Source organism: Entelurus aequoreus, linkage group LG05, assembly GCF_033978785.1.
Source record: "Entelurus aequoreus isolate RoL-2023_Sb linkage group LG05, RoL_Eaeq_v1.1, whole genome shotgun sequence".
NCBI lineage: Eukaryota > Metazoa > Chordata > Actinopteri > Syngnathiformes > Syngnathidae > Entelurus > Entelurus aequoreus.
In genome coordinates, this window is record NC_084735.1 from 34,732,963 (window position 1) to 34,755,462 (window position 22,500).

Consider the following 22,500-nt stretch of genomic DNA (forward strand, 5'->3'; position numbering starts at 1 on the left):
CCGCTCTGATGTTCTCCAGGTGCGCTGATTACTGACAGTCTGCAGCTTCAGCGTTGCGTGGGCGTGAAGCGCTCGGCACGTGCGGGGGCGTGTCCTGGCATACTGCCAGACAGAGTGTTGGAGGATCCTACAGCCGGCGAATTGTGGGTTAAAGACCGCGCCGTAACAGTTTTTTACATTTTTGTTGTGTTTTGCTTGATTGTAAGAGAAGTAAAAAACAAGCGATGTTCATATGTTGTTAATATTCATTGTTTTATTGTTCATAGTTATTATTGTAATTCCCACCTTCTTTATTTTCATGTACTTTTTGGGTGTCCCATTCAAATTCCATTCCGTTTTGTTTTTTTTAGGTGGTCTGTCATAAAGTTTTTAGAACTCTATCGGAACTTGTGACTTTTGGTATTTGTGTTCCTGAAAAAAGGAACCCCAACACACATGCTGTACAGCAGATTTTTACAGCTAAATTTGTACATATAATTTATACACACCTACTCATTGGCCCCCCAAACACATTTTTTCTGTCAATGTGGACTCCGAGTCAAAATATTTGCCCAACTCTGCACTAAACAGTGTGTGCAAACAATAAAATAGCAAAGTAACGCGTTAGTTTCGACGGTAACTAGTAATCTAACGCTTTATTTTTTATATTCAGTAACTCAGTTACCGTTACTATATGATACGTTACTGCGTTATTTTACGTTATTTTTTATGTAGTATTGGCTAGAAACAGAAGATCTGAGTATGTTTTATTGGAGCGCTGCGGTGTCGTCCTTCTGAATCTTCCTCTGTCACAAGGGAGAGAAGAAAAAGAGGCGTGTGTGTCTGGGTGTGGGTGTGGGGAGGGCTGGGGAGGGGCGTGTCTGTGTTTACTAGTGGTGCAACTTATATATCTTCGGTTCGGCACACACGTGATCCACGGTTTGATATATGAAAAAAAAAAAGTTGTTCGCACGTTCAGTCGAGACACTGCGTGGTCATGGCGAGCGGAGTAACGGAGGAGCTTGAACTACCCGCACCATTTAATCGGTGTGTTTATTGGTGCAGACTCCGTTGCGCAAAAAGAGGGTTTTAAACACATGCTGAACGTGCTTGAGCCACGTTACGACATCCCGTCGCGCACCCACTTCAGCGATAAGATTGTGCCAGATCTTTATGAGCAGGAGAAGAAAAAAGTTGTGGATGAACTATCCCGAGCATCATCTGTTGCACTCACGACAGAAGGGTGGACGTCCAGGGGAACTATGTGACGATAAGCGCTCACTTCATCACAGCAGAATGGGAGATGAGAAGACACGCCCCCTCTACGAGAGTCACCTTGCGCAGGTGCTGACACAAGCAGTGGAGGAATGGAAGATAAAGATATCCCAGTCACAAGTGATAATGCCAAAAATCAAATAATTGCAGTGAACGAGGCAGGACTGGGACCACAGATACTGTAGGTGCTTTGCACATGTCGGGAATTTGGCATCAAAGAAGGGAATCTCAGTCAATAGGATGGACCACCTCCATGGGAGGATCAGGAAGGAGGTTTCCTACTTCCACCCAAGCACAACAGCTGCTCATGTGCTTAAGACAAAGCAAGAAATGCTAAAGCTGCCTACTCATAAGCTCATACATGATGTCCCAACGAGGTGGAACTCCACTTATGATATGTTGGAGAGCAGGCAGCTATATACTCTGCATTGACCCACAAGACCCTGAAGACAAATGTCAATGACATCATCAACCTGTCTGATGATGATGTGAGAGTGGCAGAGGAGGTCCTCCAGGTGCTTAAACCCCTCAAAAGTGTTACATCTCTACTGAGCACTGAAACTTCACCATCTGTGTCAATGATCCTGCCACTTAAAACAAGGATTCTACAATCCATGGCTCCAAGTGTGCAAGACAGCACCATCACTCCAGATGTCAGGCTTTATTTCACTACCTATGTTTAAAGAAAGATGATGTGGCTTCTTATGTTGCACTTTAAATTGTTTTTTTATTAATGGTCATTGGTCCAAGTTTAAAGAAAGGAGAAATGCCTTTTTATGTTGCACTGTTTTTCATTAATTATGTTAAAAGGAAGATATTATGCCTTGTTCACTTTTAAGTTGATTTTATATATTTTAATTTAATAATTTAAAAGTGTTATTAAACAAAAAGACAAAATTTCTGTTTATTTGTCTTATCTTTTTTTTTTTTTTTTGCTGATCCGAAAAATTATCCGATCCGTGACTCTGATCCGAGAAACGATCCGAACCGTGAGTTTTTTGATGCGTTGCACCCCTAGTGTTTACTAACAAGACATCATGGCAGAGCCACAGTCGAGTTTCTTAACATGGAGATATTCTCACTACTTTTCTTTTGTCGGGCACAAAGAAAAGAACATTTTAGTTCAATGTAAGTTGTGTCTTGGATCAAAGATCCTATCTACTGCCCAAAACAGCAATTCAAATCTGCTGAAACACCTACGAAAGCAACATGCTTCGACGAAGCTAGTAAAGAAAGACACAGACTCCGATGCCACTTCACCTCCACCACCACCATTTAAGGATTTTAACGGCGGGACTGCTAGCCAGGACAACATTGATAGAGCCATTGCAGCGTATGTGCTAGAAGACATGCAGGCTATTTCTACAGTGGAGTCGCCCGCTTTCAGGCAGCTAATTAGCATGATACCGGCGTCAAACCGCAAATGGCACGGAAAACATTGTCCATGTACCTGGACACAGTGGACAGTGAGTACATAAACATGGAAACAAACATAATGAGGGATCCTAGTGGGCCAGGCCAATCTTTCCTTTTCTCTAAACGAAAACTGGGGAAATGTGTAGAGTGTCCTGGGCTGCAGACATGTTTTTATTTCAGAATTCCTTGAGAGAAAAAAAAGCCTAGTTAGGCTTTGTGTATGTCAAGTGTGCCTTCCTTGGGTGAAGCCAGGTTTATAGCTATGTTGTGACATGTTATTGTGCTGTTTGTTACTTATGTATGTTATGTTGCAGCTATTTAAATTAGTTTTGTCAATTTGTTCTGGCCTGAAATAAATTGCCCCTTTGAAACATATCTTTGTCGTTGTGTGTTGTATGTAGACCACATTGCTTAGCAGCAGAGGTGGGACCAAGTCATTGCTTTGCAAGTCACAAGTAAGTCTCAAGTCTTTGCCCTCAAGTCTCGAGTCAAGTCCCGAGTCAAGACAGGCAAGTCCCGAGTCAAGTCCAAAGTCAAGACTGGAAAGTCTCAAGTCAAGTCACAAGTCCTGCATTTTGAGTTTCGAGTCCTTTCAAGTCCTTTTGACCACAGACTAATTTTTTTACACAGATTGTGTATGCTTTTAAACCGCTGTATTTATTTATTAAAACACGTGCATTTGAAATAGCAGGAAAGAAAATAGTACTGACATTGCAATTCATAATAGCACTATTAACCAGTGATTTTAATAGTTTAAACAATTTTAAACATTTAACTCATTCCTTTACAGAATAAACACATTTGCAAAAACAAGTGCAACTGTACTTATTTGTACAAAGGTGTTAACATTGTATTTCCATGGCATATTGCATTGTAACTAGTTCCACAGCAGTTTCTATTCTGTTCTTACCTTATCTCATTGATCTCATCTCATACTGTATGTGTGTTGATGTGTGCATACACATGAAAAACATAACAAATACATGAACATAACAATGAACAGAGTTGTACTTTTTAGATGTCAGGGCCCTATGCAATATGTACACATATTCTTAATATAGTATATATTTTAACTGACCTTTATTTGACTATGTTCGTCTTTTTGTAGGTGGCTAAAATATGCGGTGCTGCTGACCGCCGTCTAACGTTACGTTACTGTGTGTGATACATTGACTAACGTAACGTTATGTTTAGGTACCTCATGCAACCCTGCTTAAAAAAATCACTTGACAAAAAGTATGATTAAGGTAGCAAACTGCAGTGGACGCAACATATTGCCGTGTTTGAAATGACGTTATAACCATAAACATCTTATAAGTAGACGCAATATTGGTTGCTGTGACGCGAGCAATTTGCATCTTGAAGTGGTGATGAGGAGCCGGCGAGCAGCCTAAACTGACAGTTGACAGGTAGAAAACAAAGATGCCGGGCTGGTGTTCAGCGTTTTCCTGCTCAAATGAGCGGACTGTTGAAAATAGGAATCGGGGGATTACTTTTCACAAGTAAGATTTAACATTAATGTACTATTGGTTGTATTTTATGAAAATAACATTACCACAGAGTTGAGAAGGAGCAAAGATCTTCAATATTTGTATGTGAAAATCACAAATAAATCTTCTGGGGGAGGATGACGCCCCTACAGGGGTTTGGTTTACAAACTTTGTGAAAATCAGTGGTATTCAGTGAGGTAAAATGAATTAAATGCGTTGACAGTTCATTGCTCCTGCCAAATGAATTGCACTGAGTGGAGCGGATCACCACTCCAAGATGGTGGCCCCGCGTCTCGTCTGCGCCAGTAGGCAGTAGCGCTCGATGCTGCGTCTACTTATAAGATGTCTATGGTTATGACGTTAGCAGTGAGTTTACAGCCTCACTGATTTAACTACACAGCAAATAAAAGTCATGTAACTTAGCCAATAAACGTTAGCTTACATTCAAAACTTACCCTTCTTTGTGCAACTTCAAATGTCGAACGAAGTTGGAAGTTGTTGCGTCTCCGTCTGTAATATTCGAACTGCGTGATTTGCATACGACAATTCGTTGACCAAGTCGTAGTTTTTATACCCGAACGAAACCAACTTTGGTATAAATCTTTTTCACTGGCGCGTTGTTTGACAACTCTTGTTCATTGGTTGTCCTGCAATTTGATTGGATCAATGCTGTGTGATGAAAACAATGTAGATCTAATTGATTGGCTGTTGTACTGAGAGCACACACGCTGACACGCAGCACACACGCTGATAGACAGACACGTACAAAATGAAAGCTACGGAGCGCTCCCAAATAACTTTTTAAGCTTTAGGTTTTGGGGAAAGTAGCAAGTCATGTCAAGTCAAAAGGCTCAAGTCCAAGTGAAGTCACAAGTCATTGATGTTAAAGTCTAAGTCGAGTTGCAAGTCTCTTTACATTTTGTCAAGTCGAGTCTAAAGTCATCAAATTCTGACTCGAGTCAAAGTCATGTGACTCGAGTCCACACCTCTGCTTAGCAGAGTTCAGTGATGCAAATGCATGTCAAGTTGATCAACAAATTGGATTATTCTCCAGTGCAATAACAGTACTGAAATGAAGGCTAAAAGGGCATTAATGGGAGCTTTGAAAAAAAAAGAAGTAACTAAATAGTTACGTAAGAGTGTAGTTACTTTAGAGTAGTCATCCAAATAATTACTTGAGTAAGAGTAAGTATTCAGTAAAAAAAAAAAAAAAGTTACTTTTCATTCTTTAGTAGCTATTTTTAATGGTATTTGCATTGTGTGTGTGTGTGTGTGTGCGTGTGTGTGTGTGTGTGTGTGTGTGTGTGTGTGTGTGTGTGTGTGTGTGTGTGTGTGTGTGTGTGTGTGTGTGTGTGTGTGTGTGTGTGTGTGGGTGCGTGTGTGTGTGTGTGTGCAGGAGGGAGAGAGACACCACTACAGTTTGTATTGCCAAATATGCACATTTTACAGTCATGTATAGGGATTGGTACCGAATCCGGTACTTTTTTGGTACCGACCGAATCCCGACTGTCCTACCAGTCACAGATTCATGTGAAATCCAATGGCGCCATGTTTTGGTACCTGTGTTGTGCATGACGTCACGCCCGGCTGCCAACTCTTTGCACTTCGGCACTTGGCGATCACTTCAGCAGCACTGAGTGCAGACTCAGTCCAACTACCTCTAGGTAATGTTGCAATTTTCAATGGCAACAAAGAAATTGACTAAATCGTTCTAATGTAAGTTAGGTAATGCTCCACTTTTCCAAAAATGTGCTAGCTTGATGCTAATATATTGGTGTCAGGATTCCTGGAACACAGCTTTGGCGACGCGACCCCAAAATAAAGACAGGGAGACAGGAGGTCAGTAAAAATAATATGATTTAATAATCAAAAAATTAAAGCACTCAAGAGGGAGTTGGGAATAAAAAAGGAAACAAAAGAAGGCTAGTGCAACAAAAAAGGGCATCATGATTAGCAACTGAGCTCAGGCGTGTCCAGGTTGCCAATCAAAGACAGGTGTGAGAGCCAGAACTCAGTGGACAGACAGGGGAAGTAAATCTACGAAATAAGAGTACTGGACAGGAACTAAAAAACCACACAAACGAGGAAAAAAAACAAGTCAAAAACAGTCACAAGGCTGTAACATTGCATTGGCTATTGACATGCTACTGATTAGCAATTGTGGTTTTATATGTCGATTTTAACACCTTCAGATTTGTTCATGAAAATTACAACTAAGATGCACGTTACAATCAAACAGCTGGTGTGTAGTAAGTATGATAATTATAGTATTAACACTTTCTAGGATGCAAGAGAAAACAAAACAAAACACACCATAAACTACACACTTCAACCATCTAACGTCTTGGACTTGCAACTGTAATTGCAACTTAAAGTAAGTAAGTAGAATGGAAAAACAAGTTGCCTCTATAGTGAAACGATTATCATATATATCTGATTTATAACACCAAAAGACCTACAAAGTTTACATATGATAAAATTAGTATCAATCTCACAGAAATTCACAAACCATTTTGAGAGATAATGAGCTAGCCGGTCACGTGATCCGCGACATACAGGTAGAACCACAGATCCCTTTCCCACCAACAACAATGCTAATCATGCAGACTTGATGAGAGCCAAAAACGATTACTTTGGGAAAAATGACGATCCAAAACCTTATATTTTTAGCCTGAATATAAGGAGGATGAGCTACAAGTTTTAGAAGCTGTGTGCTAAACAGATCCAGCTTTAGTGAAACACTATAGCAGCATAGCACGAGTGTTAAGTGCTAAACAAAAAATACAAACTACGAATATAATAAAACAATCACTTACTGTACAATGTCTGCTCTGACTGTGATGACGACTGATAGGATGTTAATATCTTCCCATTTAGATGAAGAATTAATCATAATCCACACAAAGGGTTTAAATGATAAGTTGCTGCCTGCAGACACCGTCTTCGGTTGTCCTGTCTTTGTCTCTGTCTCCGGGTATATATTAAATGTCACAGATGAACAACTTCTAGATTTACGGCTCAATCCTCCTATTATCCAGATGAGAGGCATGATTTATAATCTATAATAACTTTGTCCAGCAGGACACCGGCCAGCTCAATGATCTGTTGATATGATATGGTCCGAGTGCAGAAGCGTTCCCATCAGGGCCGTTGCTAGGAATTCTGGGCCCCCTCTACCCCATTCATTGCCACCATCAATTTTGTTGTTTTTCATTGTTCTTGACGGAGTCTGGTGTAATACACCCAATTTGTTTCCTTTTTTACGAATAACGACTTAAAAGGGCGACTTCTCTAGGGTGTACCCCGCCTTCCGCCCAAGTGCACCTGGGATAGGCTCCAGCACCCCCCTCGACCCTGAAAGGGCCAAGCCGTAGAAAATGAATGGCTGGATGGACTTTAAGGGGCTGTTTGCAACATGAACACGGATGCCTAGGGGGCGCTAACTTTCCAGTGTATTTTACACAGTTTATTGCGCCCTCTCACGGCTTCTCCTACTTAATGACGTCATTACGTACGTACGTAATACATGCACGCGCATTAGCTTTAGGTGTTGTTTGGTAATAATAGCAATTTGGATAGTTAGCGTTAGCTGTCATTGAATCATAACAACAACAGGACTGCAAATTTTGTTTTTTCTCTTGGAAAGCTTTTGTATATGTGCACGTACGTGTGTGTGTGTGTGTGTGTGTGTGTGTGTGTGTGTGTGTGTGTGTGTGTGTGTGTGTGTGTGTGTGTGTGTGTGTGTGTGTGTGTGTGTGTGTGTGTGTGTGTGTGTGTGTGTGTGTGTACGATTCAGAGTATTTTTTATGTAAATTATGTAATATTAGTTGTCTTAATGTCATTTCACTGATTTGCAACATGTTATTACACCTCTGATTGCAAATACATGTTCAATCAACCACTCAACAAAAAGGTATAGTGGGTATTTTATTGTATTTAACTATCAGGCACTGATATGCAAAAAACAAAATGCTCAAGATAGTCCACAGTTAAATATGGAGCATTTAACTTCAAAACAAAGAGCCCATAGAATATGTCGTAATAAAACAAATATCCAAAACAACAACAACAAGCCTCATCAAGTCTCATTTAAAGTTTAAACTGGCTTGTTATTCACTGTAAGTCTCTTCAGAAAACCCAACGCCGGGCCTTTTTGTTAGCAAATGTGCTGATGAGGTCTTTGAAGTCCAATTGTCGGCTTTGTCATAATGTCATAATTATTATTAATGTCATAATTATTCATTATGAGCATCTGACGAAGGTGATTGTTCAGTAATCAGTAGAACTTGAATGTGTCATTATACAATTCACGCAGCTGCTGGATGGGCACATACTGGAGCACCGTCCGACAGTGAAAAGTGTGAAACACACAATTACACCGTTGCTTAACAATGAACTGGCGACACTCTTTTTTTCAAATGAACTAGCGACTTGTCCGACTCCAGAGTGTAGCGTGGCCAGATGACAGCTAACGCCCGTTAAAGGTAATGTTACAGACCTCAAATGAACACGTAGGCTAATTGTTTCAACCTTTAGATTTTTAGATTTAGATTTATTGGTCCCCGTTGGGGAAATTCATTTACTGCCGTACATTTAAACTATAGACATTACAAATCACAAAACAAAAATAACAAAAATACATCATACATGACCAACACATTTATAGGCTTGTCAGACAGGTCGGCCGGGCCTGCTGTTAAGGGCGGCTATAGCTGCAGGCATCAGGCTTTTCCTCTCACACCAAAAAGTGTTTGATGTCCTGGGCCCCTTCTCTGCTGCTCCTACACCTCGCCTTCTTCCACACTATTTTCTGTTATCCGGACTTGTGCTCTTTGCGGGATGGAAATTATTAAAATTAGAATCTTGAAAGACTTGTGGCTTTGTTTTAATACTGATTTATTCCCATGAATATATATTAGTTCAGTGTATGCATAATCATTTTGTCACAGAGGCTACCGGAGTCTGTGTGTGAGCCCTGGCGGGCTGTGGGCTCTTAAGAATTATCATGGGCTTTTCCCCCTATACGACGACCCTGGTTACCACCGTGACGTCATCCCATCTACGGACATTCGGAACGGAATATTCAAAATGGCCGTCTGAAATTGTGGCGTTTTGTGATGTTTTGACGTTATTGTTGCATACTTTGCAGATTGGAAATACAATTGGATTTGGTTTAATGGATACAATGAATGTGAGTGTGAATGTTGTCTGTCTATCTGTGTTGGCCCTGCGATGAGGTGGTGACTTGTCCAGGGTCTACCCCGCCTTCCACCCGAATACAGCTGAGATAGGCTCCAGCACCCCCCGCAACCCCGGAAGGGACAAGCAATTAGAAAATAGATGGATTGATGGATACAATGAAACACAATGAGAGGACGGCGTGGCGAAGTTGGGAGAGTGGCCGAGCCAGCAACCTGAGGGTTACTGGTTCAATCCCCACCTTCTACCATCCTAGTCACGTCCGTAGTGTCCTTGAGCAAGACACATCACCCTTGCTCCAGATGGGTCGTGGTTAGCGCCTTGCATGGCAGCTCCCGCCATCAGTGTGTGAATGTGTGTGTGAGTGGGTGAATGTGGAAATAGTGTCAAAGCGCTTTGAGTTCCTTAAAAAAAAGCGCTATACAAGTACAACCCATATATAGTCAACTTGTTTTTCTGTTCTACTGTTACTTTCATGTCATTCTTACAAATGAGACTCCGAAATTTGATAACGTAACAAGATATAACAACCGGACAGCAGTTATCATAATTTATTTTAAAATGTTGCAATCAAAAAATGTATATTATTATCAAAAACATTAAATATTTATTAATACACAAAAAAGTACCAAAAATTGGTATCGTTGAGTACCGGTATCGATTCCCAGGTACCGAGAAATGGTACCGTATCAGTCCAAATGTGAACGGTACCCATCCCTAGTCATGTATTATAACAGGGGCAATGTTGGCACATACACAGCTAAAATACACACAAAAAACGTACTGCAATGTGTTTTTTCTACTTGGAAGTAGAATTTGTACTGAAACAGATGACAGCACATGACATAGCTGTTCTTTTTCCATGTAACATTAACATTGATCGTCCGATTGCTTGTCGCAAGCCGTAATGTCACTTTTTACAGTGTGGGGTCGCCAAATACAGTCATGTGACTGCCAGACTCAGTTTCATTGGTGAAACATCACTAGTGCTTACGGTGGATTGGTGAAACAGAGTCATGTGACCGTACCCGGTAGAAGAAATCCCTAAGACAAGTCTTTGTAAGCAGTAATTAATAGATAATAAATAAATATAATGACAGTAAAAGTTAAGTCTTTGCAAGCAGTAATTAATAGATAATTAATAAATGTAACAACGGTAAAAATAAAGTCATAGCGAGCAGTAATTAATCTATAATAAATAAATATAATGATGGTAAAAAATTTAATTTGTATGTAATTTAGCGTTGTTGGGGGCGTAGTTATTTACAGCTAGAATTCACCAACTCGAGTATTTCATATATATATATATATATATATATATATATATATATATATATATATATATATATATATATATATATATATATATATATATATATATATATATATATATATATATATATATATATATATATATATAGAATTCACTGAAAGTCAAGTATTTCATATATATATATATATATATATATATATATATATATATATATATATATATATATATATATATATATATATATATATATATATATATATATATATATATATTATTTTATTTACATAAAATAAATACTTGAATTTCAGTGTTCCGGTGGCTATCCATTAGATGGCAGTATTGTCCTGTTTAACTTCTCCGTTCATGATGAGTATATCATTTCGGCCACCGTGTTCAATGGAGAAGTCTGTTCTACATATTTACAGGCAACATACACCTTCCCCTTCGAACGTCTCCTTGTTGTGTTCGCAGTTGTGCACTCTACTCTCTAAAAGCCCTAGATGTTATGACGTCATTGGGCAGGCAAGCTGTTTATATTGTGGGAAAGCGGACGTGAGAACAGGCTGTCCCCACTCAGTCTCAGGTCCGCATTGAGCTGGAGGGGGCGTGGCCTCCAGCTCCGGTTGAATACCGGGAGTTTGTCGGGAGAAAATCTCTGCCGGGAGGTTGTCGGGAGAGGCGCTGAATACCGGGATTCTCCTGCTAAAAACGGGAGGGTTGGCAAGTATGCCTCTGGCAGTGTTATAATGTGTTTATGAGTGAGTCCAAACAGGTATCGCTAAATGTATTTGTGGCTGATAACCAACAGACAGTCACAGCCTAGCCAATGATTAATAACTAAAACGCTAATAAGACATATAAAGTTGTGTCCTATATGCACAAAATTATTGTATTGATTAAATAGCAAATTAATATCACTTAGTTCACTTTTTCATGAGCTTTTTTCCGTGTAGAAGTATTTCTAAGTAAATTTCAATAACTATAGGGAAGCCAGAACAACAACTTTTTCCTACCATTGCTTTAATATGTCACTCGCTGGCTGTACTATCTTTAGAATACATATATTACTGTTTATCCAACCGGCATGAATGTAAACGTTTAATACAGGCTCACTAATTAAATTCATAAACAAATGATTCTTGTGGCTCCAAGCTGTGCCCTGCCGGTTGGCGCCGACAAGGACGAGGTCATTTGCGCCTGTTTAATCTCGAGTTGAAACACGGCCCGTCATTTATCTCCACTGTGCTGGCAGATTGTCTGACCTCAGGCTGCTGGCAGAGAGCCCGCTGTTACTCTGCCTCAAGACAACAACTAACTGGACTCAATTAAGACTTACAATCGGCTGATAACTGTAGTGTACTCAATATTCACATGCAACAAAAACACAACACAGCAGCGTAAAAACATGATCTATGAAGCAATATGGATAAAAAGCTAACGTTGAACTGCTAATTTGATCTTGACCGAGAGGAAGGTGCCTTTGACTTGTACTGTTTAGTTTTCTACGGTTGCTTACCTGTTCAACTTTTTAATCGTGGCTTGTCTGAGGTTCCTCCTCAGGTACACAGTAGCAAAAGGTGTATTTTGTGACATTATTGAGCTCCTGGGAAAAGACCAAATTCAAGCAGCAATAATCATTTGTTTGAATGAATACTTCTCTGACAATTGCAATCAAAGCTGAGCTTTAATGTTTGTAAAAATAGAAACTTCCAATCCAGTTCATTTTAACGGTGGTGTTTTCAAATGTTTCAGTTCAGTTCAGTTCAGTTTCAATTTGGAACATGCATACAATGCAATGTATTTCATCACATATTTTAAGTGTGGCACAACAATTATATATCACCTACTTTTTGAAAAACTATTTTCATGGAGCATGATGTGTGGCTTTTCGTGTCACATCAAACTCTCTGAATCACAGTTGCCAAACTCAAGGCCCGGGGGCCAGATCTGGCCCACCACATCATTGTATGTGGCCCGGGAAAGCCGCATAAATATGGGTCAATAAAGTACAGAACCTTTTTTCACTTCATGTTGTCTTTCTTTCCATTTTGACAGAAAAAAGTACATGTACTGCAAAAAATTGCTGCCATTTTAAACTTGAATATTATCCAGTATTGCAACAAATATAATATTATCATACTGTCTAAGTGTTTTGTTAAATTAAAAATAAATACTTAAACAAATATCTGCTCGACTTATAAATTATGGCTCAAATTGTACACTTTTAAAATGGCAATATATTTTACAGTAAAATGTACATGGTTTTTTCAGCATATTACTGTACATTGAAAAAACTCTACACCTGTTCTTTACTGTACAATTCTGACGACTGAGCTGCTGTTTTTTTTTCGTTTTTTTTTACCGTCATATCTACTTTTATTATTTTTACGGTGTATTACTGTAAAACTGGTAACTTCGTTGCCAGATTTAAAAACAAAAACAGTGTAACTGTTTTTTTATTTACAGTAATATGTTGTTAAATTGACAGTAAAATTCTATTTTCTTTCCTGTGAAACAACAGTAGTACTGTTTTTCTTTTTTTTTAATTATGTTGTAAAAAACACTTAATATTTTACAGTAACATTCTGGTGACTAAGTTGCCAATTTTTTTGTGTAAGAGCTACCGATTTGTATTTACAGTGTACGTAAAAAATATATGTAACAGTAAATAACATAAGCAAATTCATAAATTATTCATTAAAATGAAAGTGAGACATAAACACGTGGGTTAAAAAAGATGACCAAAATAAACCACAACAAATGAGTAAAAAAAATATTGAATCAAGTTACCGTTCTTGCAGAGTTGGTTGGTTTTCAGTTTATTTGAAACATGCATACATTACAATTACAATGTAAAACATCACATATTTCCAGTTGTTTCGTTACAGCATGTCCGAAAAGAATTAAGAAGAAGCTGCGCTTATTTAATACGACGCCTTTCCGAATCACAGCAGTTTTATCCTATTTGTTTGTTCTCTGTTTGTAACACAACAGTGAATAGATAAATTAATATACAATAAGTAAGTAAACAATTATTGAATACATAAATAAATATTACACAAATAAATATATACACAATAATTACTGTTCTCATAAATAAATAGTTAAGTAATGTATGGTTCACCTAGGATATGAATGACATTATCTAATTTGTTAAAAAGAGTTTGAGATGTTTATCAGGATTCTTCTTCTTTGTACTTCGTGAACATTTGTAGTTTGAACAGTTTCTTTAACTGAATCATATTAGTACTTTCCTTGCTTTATCCATTTTATAATTTAATTGCATACGGATATGCTAAATGTTTTAAGGGTTGTTCGTGTATACAAATGTTTCAAACTAGATTTTCCTCTAAGGTTATATTTCTCCTCTTTTGTTGAGAATAATAGTTGTACATTGTTGGGTAGCAGGTTATTTGTTTTGTACATTTGCATGTAAAAATCTAGGCTTTTCAGTGACATGGCATTGTGTTGAAGTTATGATTACCAGTGTTTCTCAGTGCATAACTCCAACTCTTCTCTTTCTCCCCTTTGGAACACAGCGCTCCAAAATAGCCGTTTATGAGAAAATGTGGTCATATATGAAATCGGCGGAACCGTCGGTGTTTGCCAAGACAACACCCGACGGGGTCTCCCGGGTACGAAAGTCGAAGGGCAAGTTCGCCTTTCTCCTGGAGTCCACAATGAATGAGTACATAGAGCAGCGGAAGCCGTGCGACACCATGAAAGTGGGCGGCAACCTGGACTCTAAGGGCTACGGCGTGGCCACGCCCAAAGGCTCCGCATTAAGGTGGGTGGGATAATATAACAATGTGCTCCATGTTGTTGTAGTATTCCACCTACCCTGATGCCACCTTTTCTCATTTTCTTACCCCTTAATTCTTGACTTGAATAACCGACACAATGAGCCATCATCTCCTGTCTTGTCCGTCTGCTTCCTCCTCCTCATTTTCTCTGATTGTTCTCCCCATCTGCCACGTACGTCCTCCATCTTGTTTCTGTGCTGCCTTCACTTGCAATCTAACGCTGTTGTCTTCTTGCGTGCACATGCCAGTGGAAAGAGCCACGTTTGTCGTGATGAATGCCGAGCAGCATGCTGGATATGTCCTCTTTGCTAACCTAAACGTGACCCTCCATGCCACCTCCCTCACTATTGTTTTTTTTTCTTACTTCTTACCTTTCCACAAAAGTGATGAACAATTTGTCCCTTCCGTGCTCCCCCTGTGAACCATTGATACTGAACGCCATGATTATCACTATTAGATTTCTCACGGACCTGTTCCTTTTTCTTACAAGTTATGTTTTATCGTTTCAAGAAATGCTGTTAACCTGGCAGTGTTAAAACTGAATGAGCAAGGCCTCTTGGACAAATTGAAAAACAAATGGTGGTACGACAAGGGAGAGTGCGGCAGCGGGGGAGGTGACTCTAAGGTCAGCCTCCATGTCACCAAAGTCGGGTGTCCTAGAACGGAGTAATCGGCAAGGCTGGCGCCCTTCAATATCAATGATAAATGAATAGTAACATAGTGCCGCTGTGATCAACTGGTATCCCTTTTAAAATGCATTCCTAGCTTGGTCTGTGGCTGTGGAAGACAGGAAGCCCTTTTCTCCTGTTTTCTATAACCACATGCCAAATATGAAGGACTTTTTTCTTTTTTTAAGGTTTAAGCTTTTTCAACCTCCAAGCTGGGCGGGTAAGCACGCTCCAGTGTGCACAGGGAACAGCGTTGTCTTGAGGGGACGAAGCATCACAGGCAAACGTGAGAATTCTAATGAAACGAAACAAGCACCTTCTCTCTGCTTCTCCACACAATGAATCCTTGCAGGATGTCACCAGGGGGCCCATTTGAGACACTTTCTTTGTCATGCAACATTCCACCAAATTAGTACCACTTGTTTGTTGTAACTCTGTCAAAATAAATGTCATTTTAAATCAGATAATACCAGGGATGTACCCATCGATCAGCCACCGATCAGTATCAGACGATTTTTGTGAGATGTACTGCTGACACTGTCTTTATTTTTAGCCCCCCGGCTGACGAGTGGCTAGCAGCTAATTGTGTGTCTTCCTACACAGTGTGGATCCGCATTTCTTAGGCCCCGTTTACACTAAGGCAGTGGTTCTTAACCTGGGTTTGATCAAATCCTAGGGGTTCGGTGAGTAGGCCTCAGGGGTTCGGCGGAGGTCAAGACACAGCCGACTCATCGTGTAAATAAAAACTTCTCCCTATCGGCGTATTATGGATACGGCAACAACAGAAGTCACACTGATTTGCAGGTGTGTACTATGTTGTGAGTTCATGCACTGTGTTGGTTTTGTTCTTTGAACGAAGTGATGTTCATGCACGGTTCATTTTGGGCTCCAGTAAAAAAAACATATAAATTTGTCTTGAATTTGAAAAAAAACTAAACATTTTATTTTTCACTAAAGAAGGCACGGTGGCACAGGGGTTAGTGCATGTGCCTCACTATACGAAGGTCCTGAGTAGTCCTGAGTTCAATCCCGGGCTTGGGATCTTTCTGTGTGGAGTTTGCATGTTCTCCCCGTGACTGTGTGGGTTCCCTCCGGGTACTCCGGCTTCCTCCCACCTCCAAAGACATGCACCTGGGGATAGGTTGATTGGCAACACTAAATTGGCCCTAGTGTGTGAATGTGAGTGTGAATGTTGTCTGTCTATCTGTGTTGGCCCTGCGATGAGGTGGCGACTTGTCCAGGGTGTACCCCGCCTTCCGCCCGAATGCAGCTGAGATAGGCTCCAGCACCCCCGCGACCCCAAACGGGACAAGCGGTAGAAAATGGATGGATGGACTAAAGAAGGGTTCGGTGAATGCGTATTTGAAACTGGTGGGGTTCGGTACCTCCAACAAGGTTAAGAACCACTGCACTGAGGTTAAGGTTATCCAGGGTAAATCACACCTAACCTTATCCGTGTCCACACACAACAATGTCAACGTTTAAGACCGCCGACCCCCTCCGTACGCCAGCGCAACACGACCTAGTACGCATGCACGGAAAATGCACACGTCATAGTCATCTCCAGTGTTGCTTTGTGTGCAAGTTCTTAAATTTAACTTATCTGAACAATATCCAGTGTTGTGGTATTTCAATTAACTGGAATCCAGTGTGATGTGGGGCCCTATTGTAGTGACTCACACCTGAGCCATCGTAAATTAATCAAATCTTTATTAGACACGGAAACAATGTGATAAGGAACATTTTACAACAATCAAACTAGGGATCTAGATATCTGATCAGGACACTCCTCACTCTTTTGCCTTCATCTTCATTGTCCATTCCTTTTTTGGTGACTTGAGATACTCTGGACCGAGACATACATGGCGGACAATAACTGATACAGTCTGCTTTGCCAGTCCAAATGCATTCACCGTTTTCCTCGACGGCCAGGTAATACAAAGCACACGCTATCTTTTTTATCACATCCACGGGAGCTCGCATTCTCGTTGTCTCTTTTTCGACAAATGTACAAATTTTTTCGCTAAGTAGCTGACCTGGACATTGGAAAGTTCTCTTGCCGTCTGAGAAGTGTTGTATCCAAAATAGCTGCTTTCTCTTAAGGTATTCAAGTGTGATTTCCACAAGTGTCTGTACATGTAGAAGAATGAGAAACACGGGCATGTCTGGACGACTCGCCTTTACATTTCCAGTGGTTATCTCCGAGCTTTATTATGAAGCTGGCTGTGGGGTGTTCTTTCCGACATCACTTACTGTGTGGGCGAGGTCTTTCTGACGTCACTTCCTTTATTAAAAGTAGCGTTTCTTCTCTATAAATATACTCAAGTAAAAGTATGTTGCAATAAAACTACTCTTAGAAGTACAATTTATCCCAAAAGTTACTCGAGTAGATGTAACGGAGTAAATGTAGCGCGTTAATACCCACCTCTGATCAGAAGTATTACTATCTAGTGACATTATCACTGGAGTTAGAGGCTAAAAGCATGTTACAAACCGAGAGCAAGCCAGGAGCAGACATGCTGTTAGGTAAGGTAACTGCTAAGCTAGTTTTAAACATCAAGAAATAAGTGCTTAGTAAACATTAATACGTTTTGATCAGTGGTTCTCAACATTTCTATCAGCAAGTACCACCTAAGAAACAACTTGGTACCACCTTAAAGACCAACATTAACATACAGTAGCGTAGTAAGCCCAAGTATTCATTAAAAACAAAGTAAAGGTTTTATTTAACGAGTATATTTAATATTGTTGGCCACTGTAACAGTAAAACTGTGTTTGAATATAGGAAAATAAAACACTGTACTTTAATCAAGTCATTATTTGGCGTACCACTAGATAGAGCCTGCGTACCACTCGTGGCACACGTACTACAGTTTGAGAATCCCTGGTGCGGATGGAAAGTAAGCAGATATTAACATAAATTGAACAGGTAGATAAATAAGAGTCTAGAGAGAAGATAATATAACAACTGTTGGTGTGTCAGCATTGTTACAGTCAGTGCACAACACGTAAGAGGAGGGTGCATATATCCATAAATTGGTGTCGTCGATACCAGGGATAGCATCAATATTTGATTGATACTAGAGTGATTATGCCAAAAATTTTACTTTCTCAAAATAACTTTTTTGTTAATCTTTACAACAACAAAAAAAGAATTTGAAAGAATAGTAGATAGCACTTTTTTTTGTTTTTGCTAAGTCATTGTGTACTGTTGACGTTTTGATCAAATAATTGTAATAAATGTTTAGTAACAGTCACATATGAAAAAATCAAACTGTGTATTAGCTAGGGTTGGCAAAACTAACAAGTTAACTTATGTGATAATGGCATTAATAATTTACACACTTTTTAATTATGCAAATTATTTTCACCATACAATCTATTTTACGGCTTAACCACTGCATATGTCAGTACAAAAATGAGTGAGGAGACTCCGACTGGTGTGTTCGCTGGCAAATTGCACTCCAAAATACACCATGAATAAACTTTAGATAAAACTGTTACCAAGTTTTGTGCAAATAAATGACATGCATTCAAGTAAAACCTTTAAAAATGTTCCTGGATGACATTCTGACTATAAAATTGCATTTGTGTATGAATATTGAGGTATTTTTATTTAGAAATTTGTATTTTGCAAGCAAATGATCACCTGTAATTAATCATGATTAATCCCAATTCCAAAGTGGGATAAATCAGATTTTTTTAACTATTATGACAGCCCTAGTATTAACCAATCGCAGGCAACTTTATTTGTTTTTTCTACAAGATTCCCAAGTTGAAAATTACTTATTTAAGTAATAGGAGTGAGTTTTAGCATACAATTTACAAATACATCAAATATAGCATTCATGCTAAAAGCGTGTTTGACACTAAGCACATTACATCGATTCAACAAAGAATTGTATTTGAATAACAGAAAACAAAAAATTATTTAGGTAACAGGACTGTAATGAGATTTTACCATTGTTGAAATATCATTGAATAAACATCAACATGAATAGAAGCATACTATATCCTACAAAGTATGTGAAAGAAGCAACTTACATACTGTATAATGTTCCCCATTTTTCAGCACGGTTAATGTGTTAGGCTAACAGGACTGAGTGAAAAGGGGACACAACTCAGGTGTAAAATATAACTTAGTTAAAATTTAACATACTCTTTTTTTTATTTTAACATACTTTGATTTTTTTTTTTTTAAATAAAATTGGTGTTTTGCTTTTAAGAAATAAAGTGTCTTTATAATAAGTATCAAAAATATGTATACAAAAATTAATAAATAAAAATACAATTTCTGACAGATTTAAATTTGGATATTTCATGATAAAGTAAAATTTTAAGAGGTGAATAAAAGCAACCAACTCAATTTATTGACATTACACAGACATACAAAATGCAGGGTAACCAAATTTGGTTTATATATACACTACCGTTCAAAAGTTTGGGGTCACATTGAAATGTCCTTATTTTTGAAGGAAAAGCACTGTACTTTTCAATGAAGATAACTTTAAACTAGTCTTAACTTTAAAGAAATACACTCTATACATTGCTAATGTGGTAAATGACTATTCTAGCTGCAAATGTCTGGTTTTTGGTGCAATATCTACATAGGTGTATAGAGGCCCATTTCCAGCGGTGTTCTAATGGTACAATGTGTTTGCTCATTGGCTCAGAAGGGTAATTGATGATTAGAAAACCCTTGTGCAATCATGTTCACACATCTGAAAACAGTTTAGCTCGTTACAGAAGCTACAAAACTGACCTTCCTTTGAGCAGATTGAGTTTCTGGAGCATCACATTTGTGGGGTCAATTAAACGCTCAAAATGGCCAGAAAAAGAGAACTTTCATCTGAAACTCGACAGTCTATTCTTGTTCTTAGAAATGAAGGCTATTCCACAAAATTGTTTGGGTGACCCCAAACTTTTGAACGGTAGTGTATACTGTATGTACAGAATAAATACATGTAATTATCAAGAATGATATAAACTTGATATAATGGATAGAGAGTAACACATAAATCTACACAAGTTATGATATGAATATGCAAAATAAATTCTAGTGCATAAATAGTTAATATACAAAACTAATACACCTCTAACAACAAATACTACTTTTTCAGTGTTAAAGGCAGTTTATGATAATCTTTTAAATTGGGTTCAGATCAATATGCAGGACTCTTTGCTTGGTAAAAAACGCATTTCACTGTTAATTTTATCGTCCATAAATGCATTTAGAGTTTACATTTCAAATGGCACTGATTCAGTGGAATGGTTTACTATTCATATACTGTGCAAAGGTCTTCACTAGCTTTGTTGTTTCATGGCTCTTTTATCAAGGTGTTAACAATGACATTCATCAGAGTTCTATTCCAAAAAGAATGAGGCAGATTCATGCAAATTAAAATGAATGTGTCATTTTTGCCTCATTATGTATAATATTATATATTAGAGTTGTGCGCTGTTAAAGGCAAAGGTCTTGGTTAACAGCCAAGTCAAAACAGGCCAAACCCAAAATTACATGAAGCCGAACATTGTTCTGGATTTTTCATCCGGTTTCAAACAGCCGCTCAGCTGATCAGTTTTTGGTGGCCGTAAGACATGGATGTCAAAGTGCGGCTTGGGGGACATTTGCGGCCCGGAGCTTGTTTTATATTATATAGGCTACTTGTACACACACTGAAATATTTTAACTAAGCTTTATTAAAGTACTAGTAGAATGGAAAAACAAGTTGCCGGGATATTGAAGCAATCATCATATATTCCTAATTTATAACACCAAAAGAGTTACAAAGTTTGTTAGTAAATAGATATGATCAAAATAATATTCCTGAGCCATTTTATGGGATAATGAGCCTGACGTGCATGTGGGAACCACAGTGCCCTTCAACAACAACAACTACACTACTATTCACAGCATACTTGTTAGAGACAACAACTACTTTGGGACAGATTCTGAACCTGAACTGTATCATTTTGAGCTTGAATATAAGGAGGATGAGCAACAAGTTTTAGAAGCTCTGTGCTAAACAGATCCATCTTTCATGAAATACTGTAGCATTATGTAGCAGTGTTGCTAAGTGCTAAACAAGATACACAAACTACAAACATTTGAAAACAATAACTTACTGTACATAATCTGCTCTCACTGGCATGCCGACTGATAGGATGTTCTTATATTCCCGTCTAGATTAAGAATTATTCACAATGCTCACAAAGGGTTATAAAGAACAAAATGTGCTACAACGCAAGCGTCATTTTGTGCCTTTCTTACTGTCTATGGTCAAAATTGACCATCTGCTCAGTTTATTGCTACAAATTTCTATTATGCATGATTTACAATCTTGAATTAACTTTCACCAGTTTAGAAGCGATGTAACGACCACTAGCAGCAAGACACGGGCTGTTGAGCCTACGAGAGATTTATTAATCTAGTTTATTAATACTATTAACAAATATCCCCAAAGACGTTACAATGTGGTCATCCTTGACAAATAGAGCACTTAGCTTTCCTGCACAACAACAAAGATTTTTGTTTCTGTTATGAAAATGGACAATGAAAATACGGTGGATTGGACCAACAATCACAATAGTTATTACTAAGACTTAACATGACATTAGTTTATTTGCACAACCAGGTTCCCTAAGTTATATTTAGGCATAGCAACCACAAAAGAACAAAAACTAATGTGATCTATTGTCATTTTATTTACGTTTAGTTCTGCTCTCAAACACTACTAATATAGTAGAGAACAAACGAGAAAGTTTCTCAAACAAATTAAATGTTCAAACATTTGATAAATTGCTTGCTGCAGACACAAGCATGTGATGTGTACATGGTAGTCTAAAGTCCTGCCACAAATATTACAATCAATCATCTTGTATTCAGGGTCATCTTATATTCTAAAACAACACATCTAATGATAAGACTGCTGCACAGTATTGTCTTTCCAGTCTGTGATCTTTTTATTGTGGGAACATGCCACTCACCATGTTTGTGGTTTTTTTTCACAAATGAGGCCCCTGATGGCGAGCACCTATAGTCACACAACAATAGTCACAAAACAACAGTCACACGACCGGAGTCACACGACAACAGTCACACTACAATAGTCACACAACAACAGTCACATGACAGTCACACAACAACAGTCACATAACAGTCACACAACAGTAGTCACATAACAGTCTGAAACAATAGTCACACAACAACAGTCACACAACAATAGTCGCACAACAACAGTCACAAAATAATAGTTACAAAACAATAGTCACACGACAGCAGTCACAAAACAATAGTCACATAACAGTCACAAAACAATAATCACATTACAATAGTCACAAAACAATAATCACATAACAATAGTCACACAACAATAGTCGCACAGCAACAGTCACAA

General features: G+C 38.5%; 1 protein-coding gene across 4 annotated transcripts in view; it reads left to right on the forward strand.

Moving 5' to 3' along the window:
• gria3a (glutamate receptor, ionotropic, AMPA 3a) overlaps positions 1–22,500 on the forward strand; it is a 289,764-nt gene that overhangs the window by 253,371 nt on the left and 13,893 nt on the right. For 2 of the 4 annotated variants that reach the window (XR_009826246.1, XM_062047943.1), the window contains exons 15-16: positions 14,172–14,419; positions 14,946–15,060. Coding sequence is in view for 3 of the 4 variants with exons in the window: in XM_062047943.1 (XP_061903927.1) it covers positions 14,172–14,419; positions 14,946–15,060 (363 nt within the window). In the remaining variant the exon portion in view is untranslated. The remainder of the gene's footprint in view (positions 1–14,171; positions 14,420–14,945; positions 15,061–22,500) is intronic. The other 2 variants (XM_062047941.1, XM_062047944.1) reach the window with 1 other exon arrangement.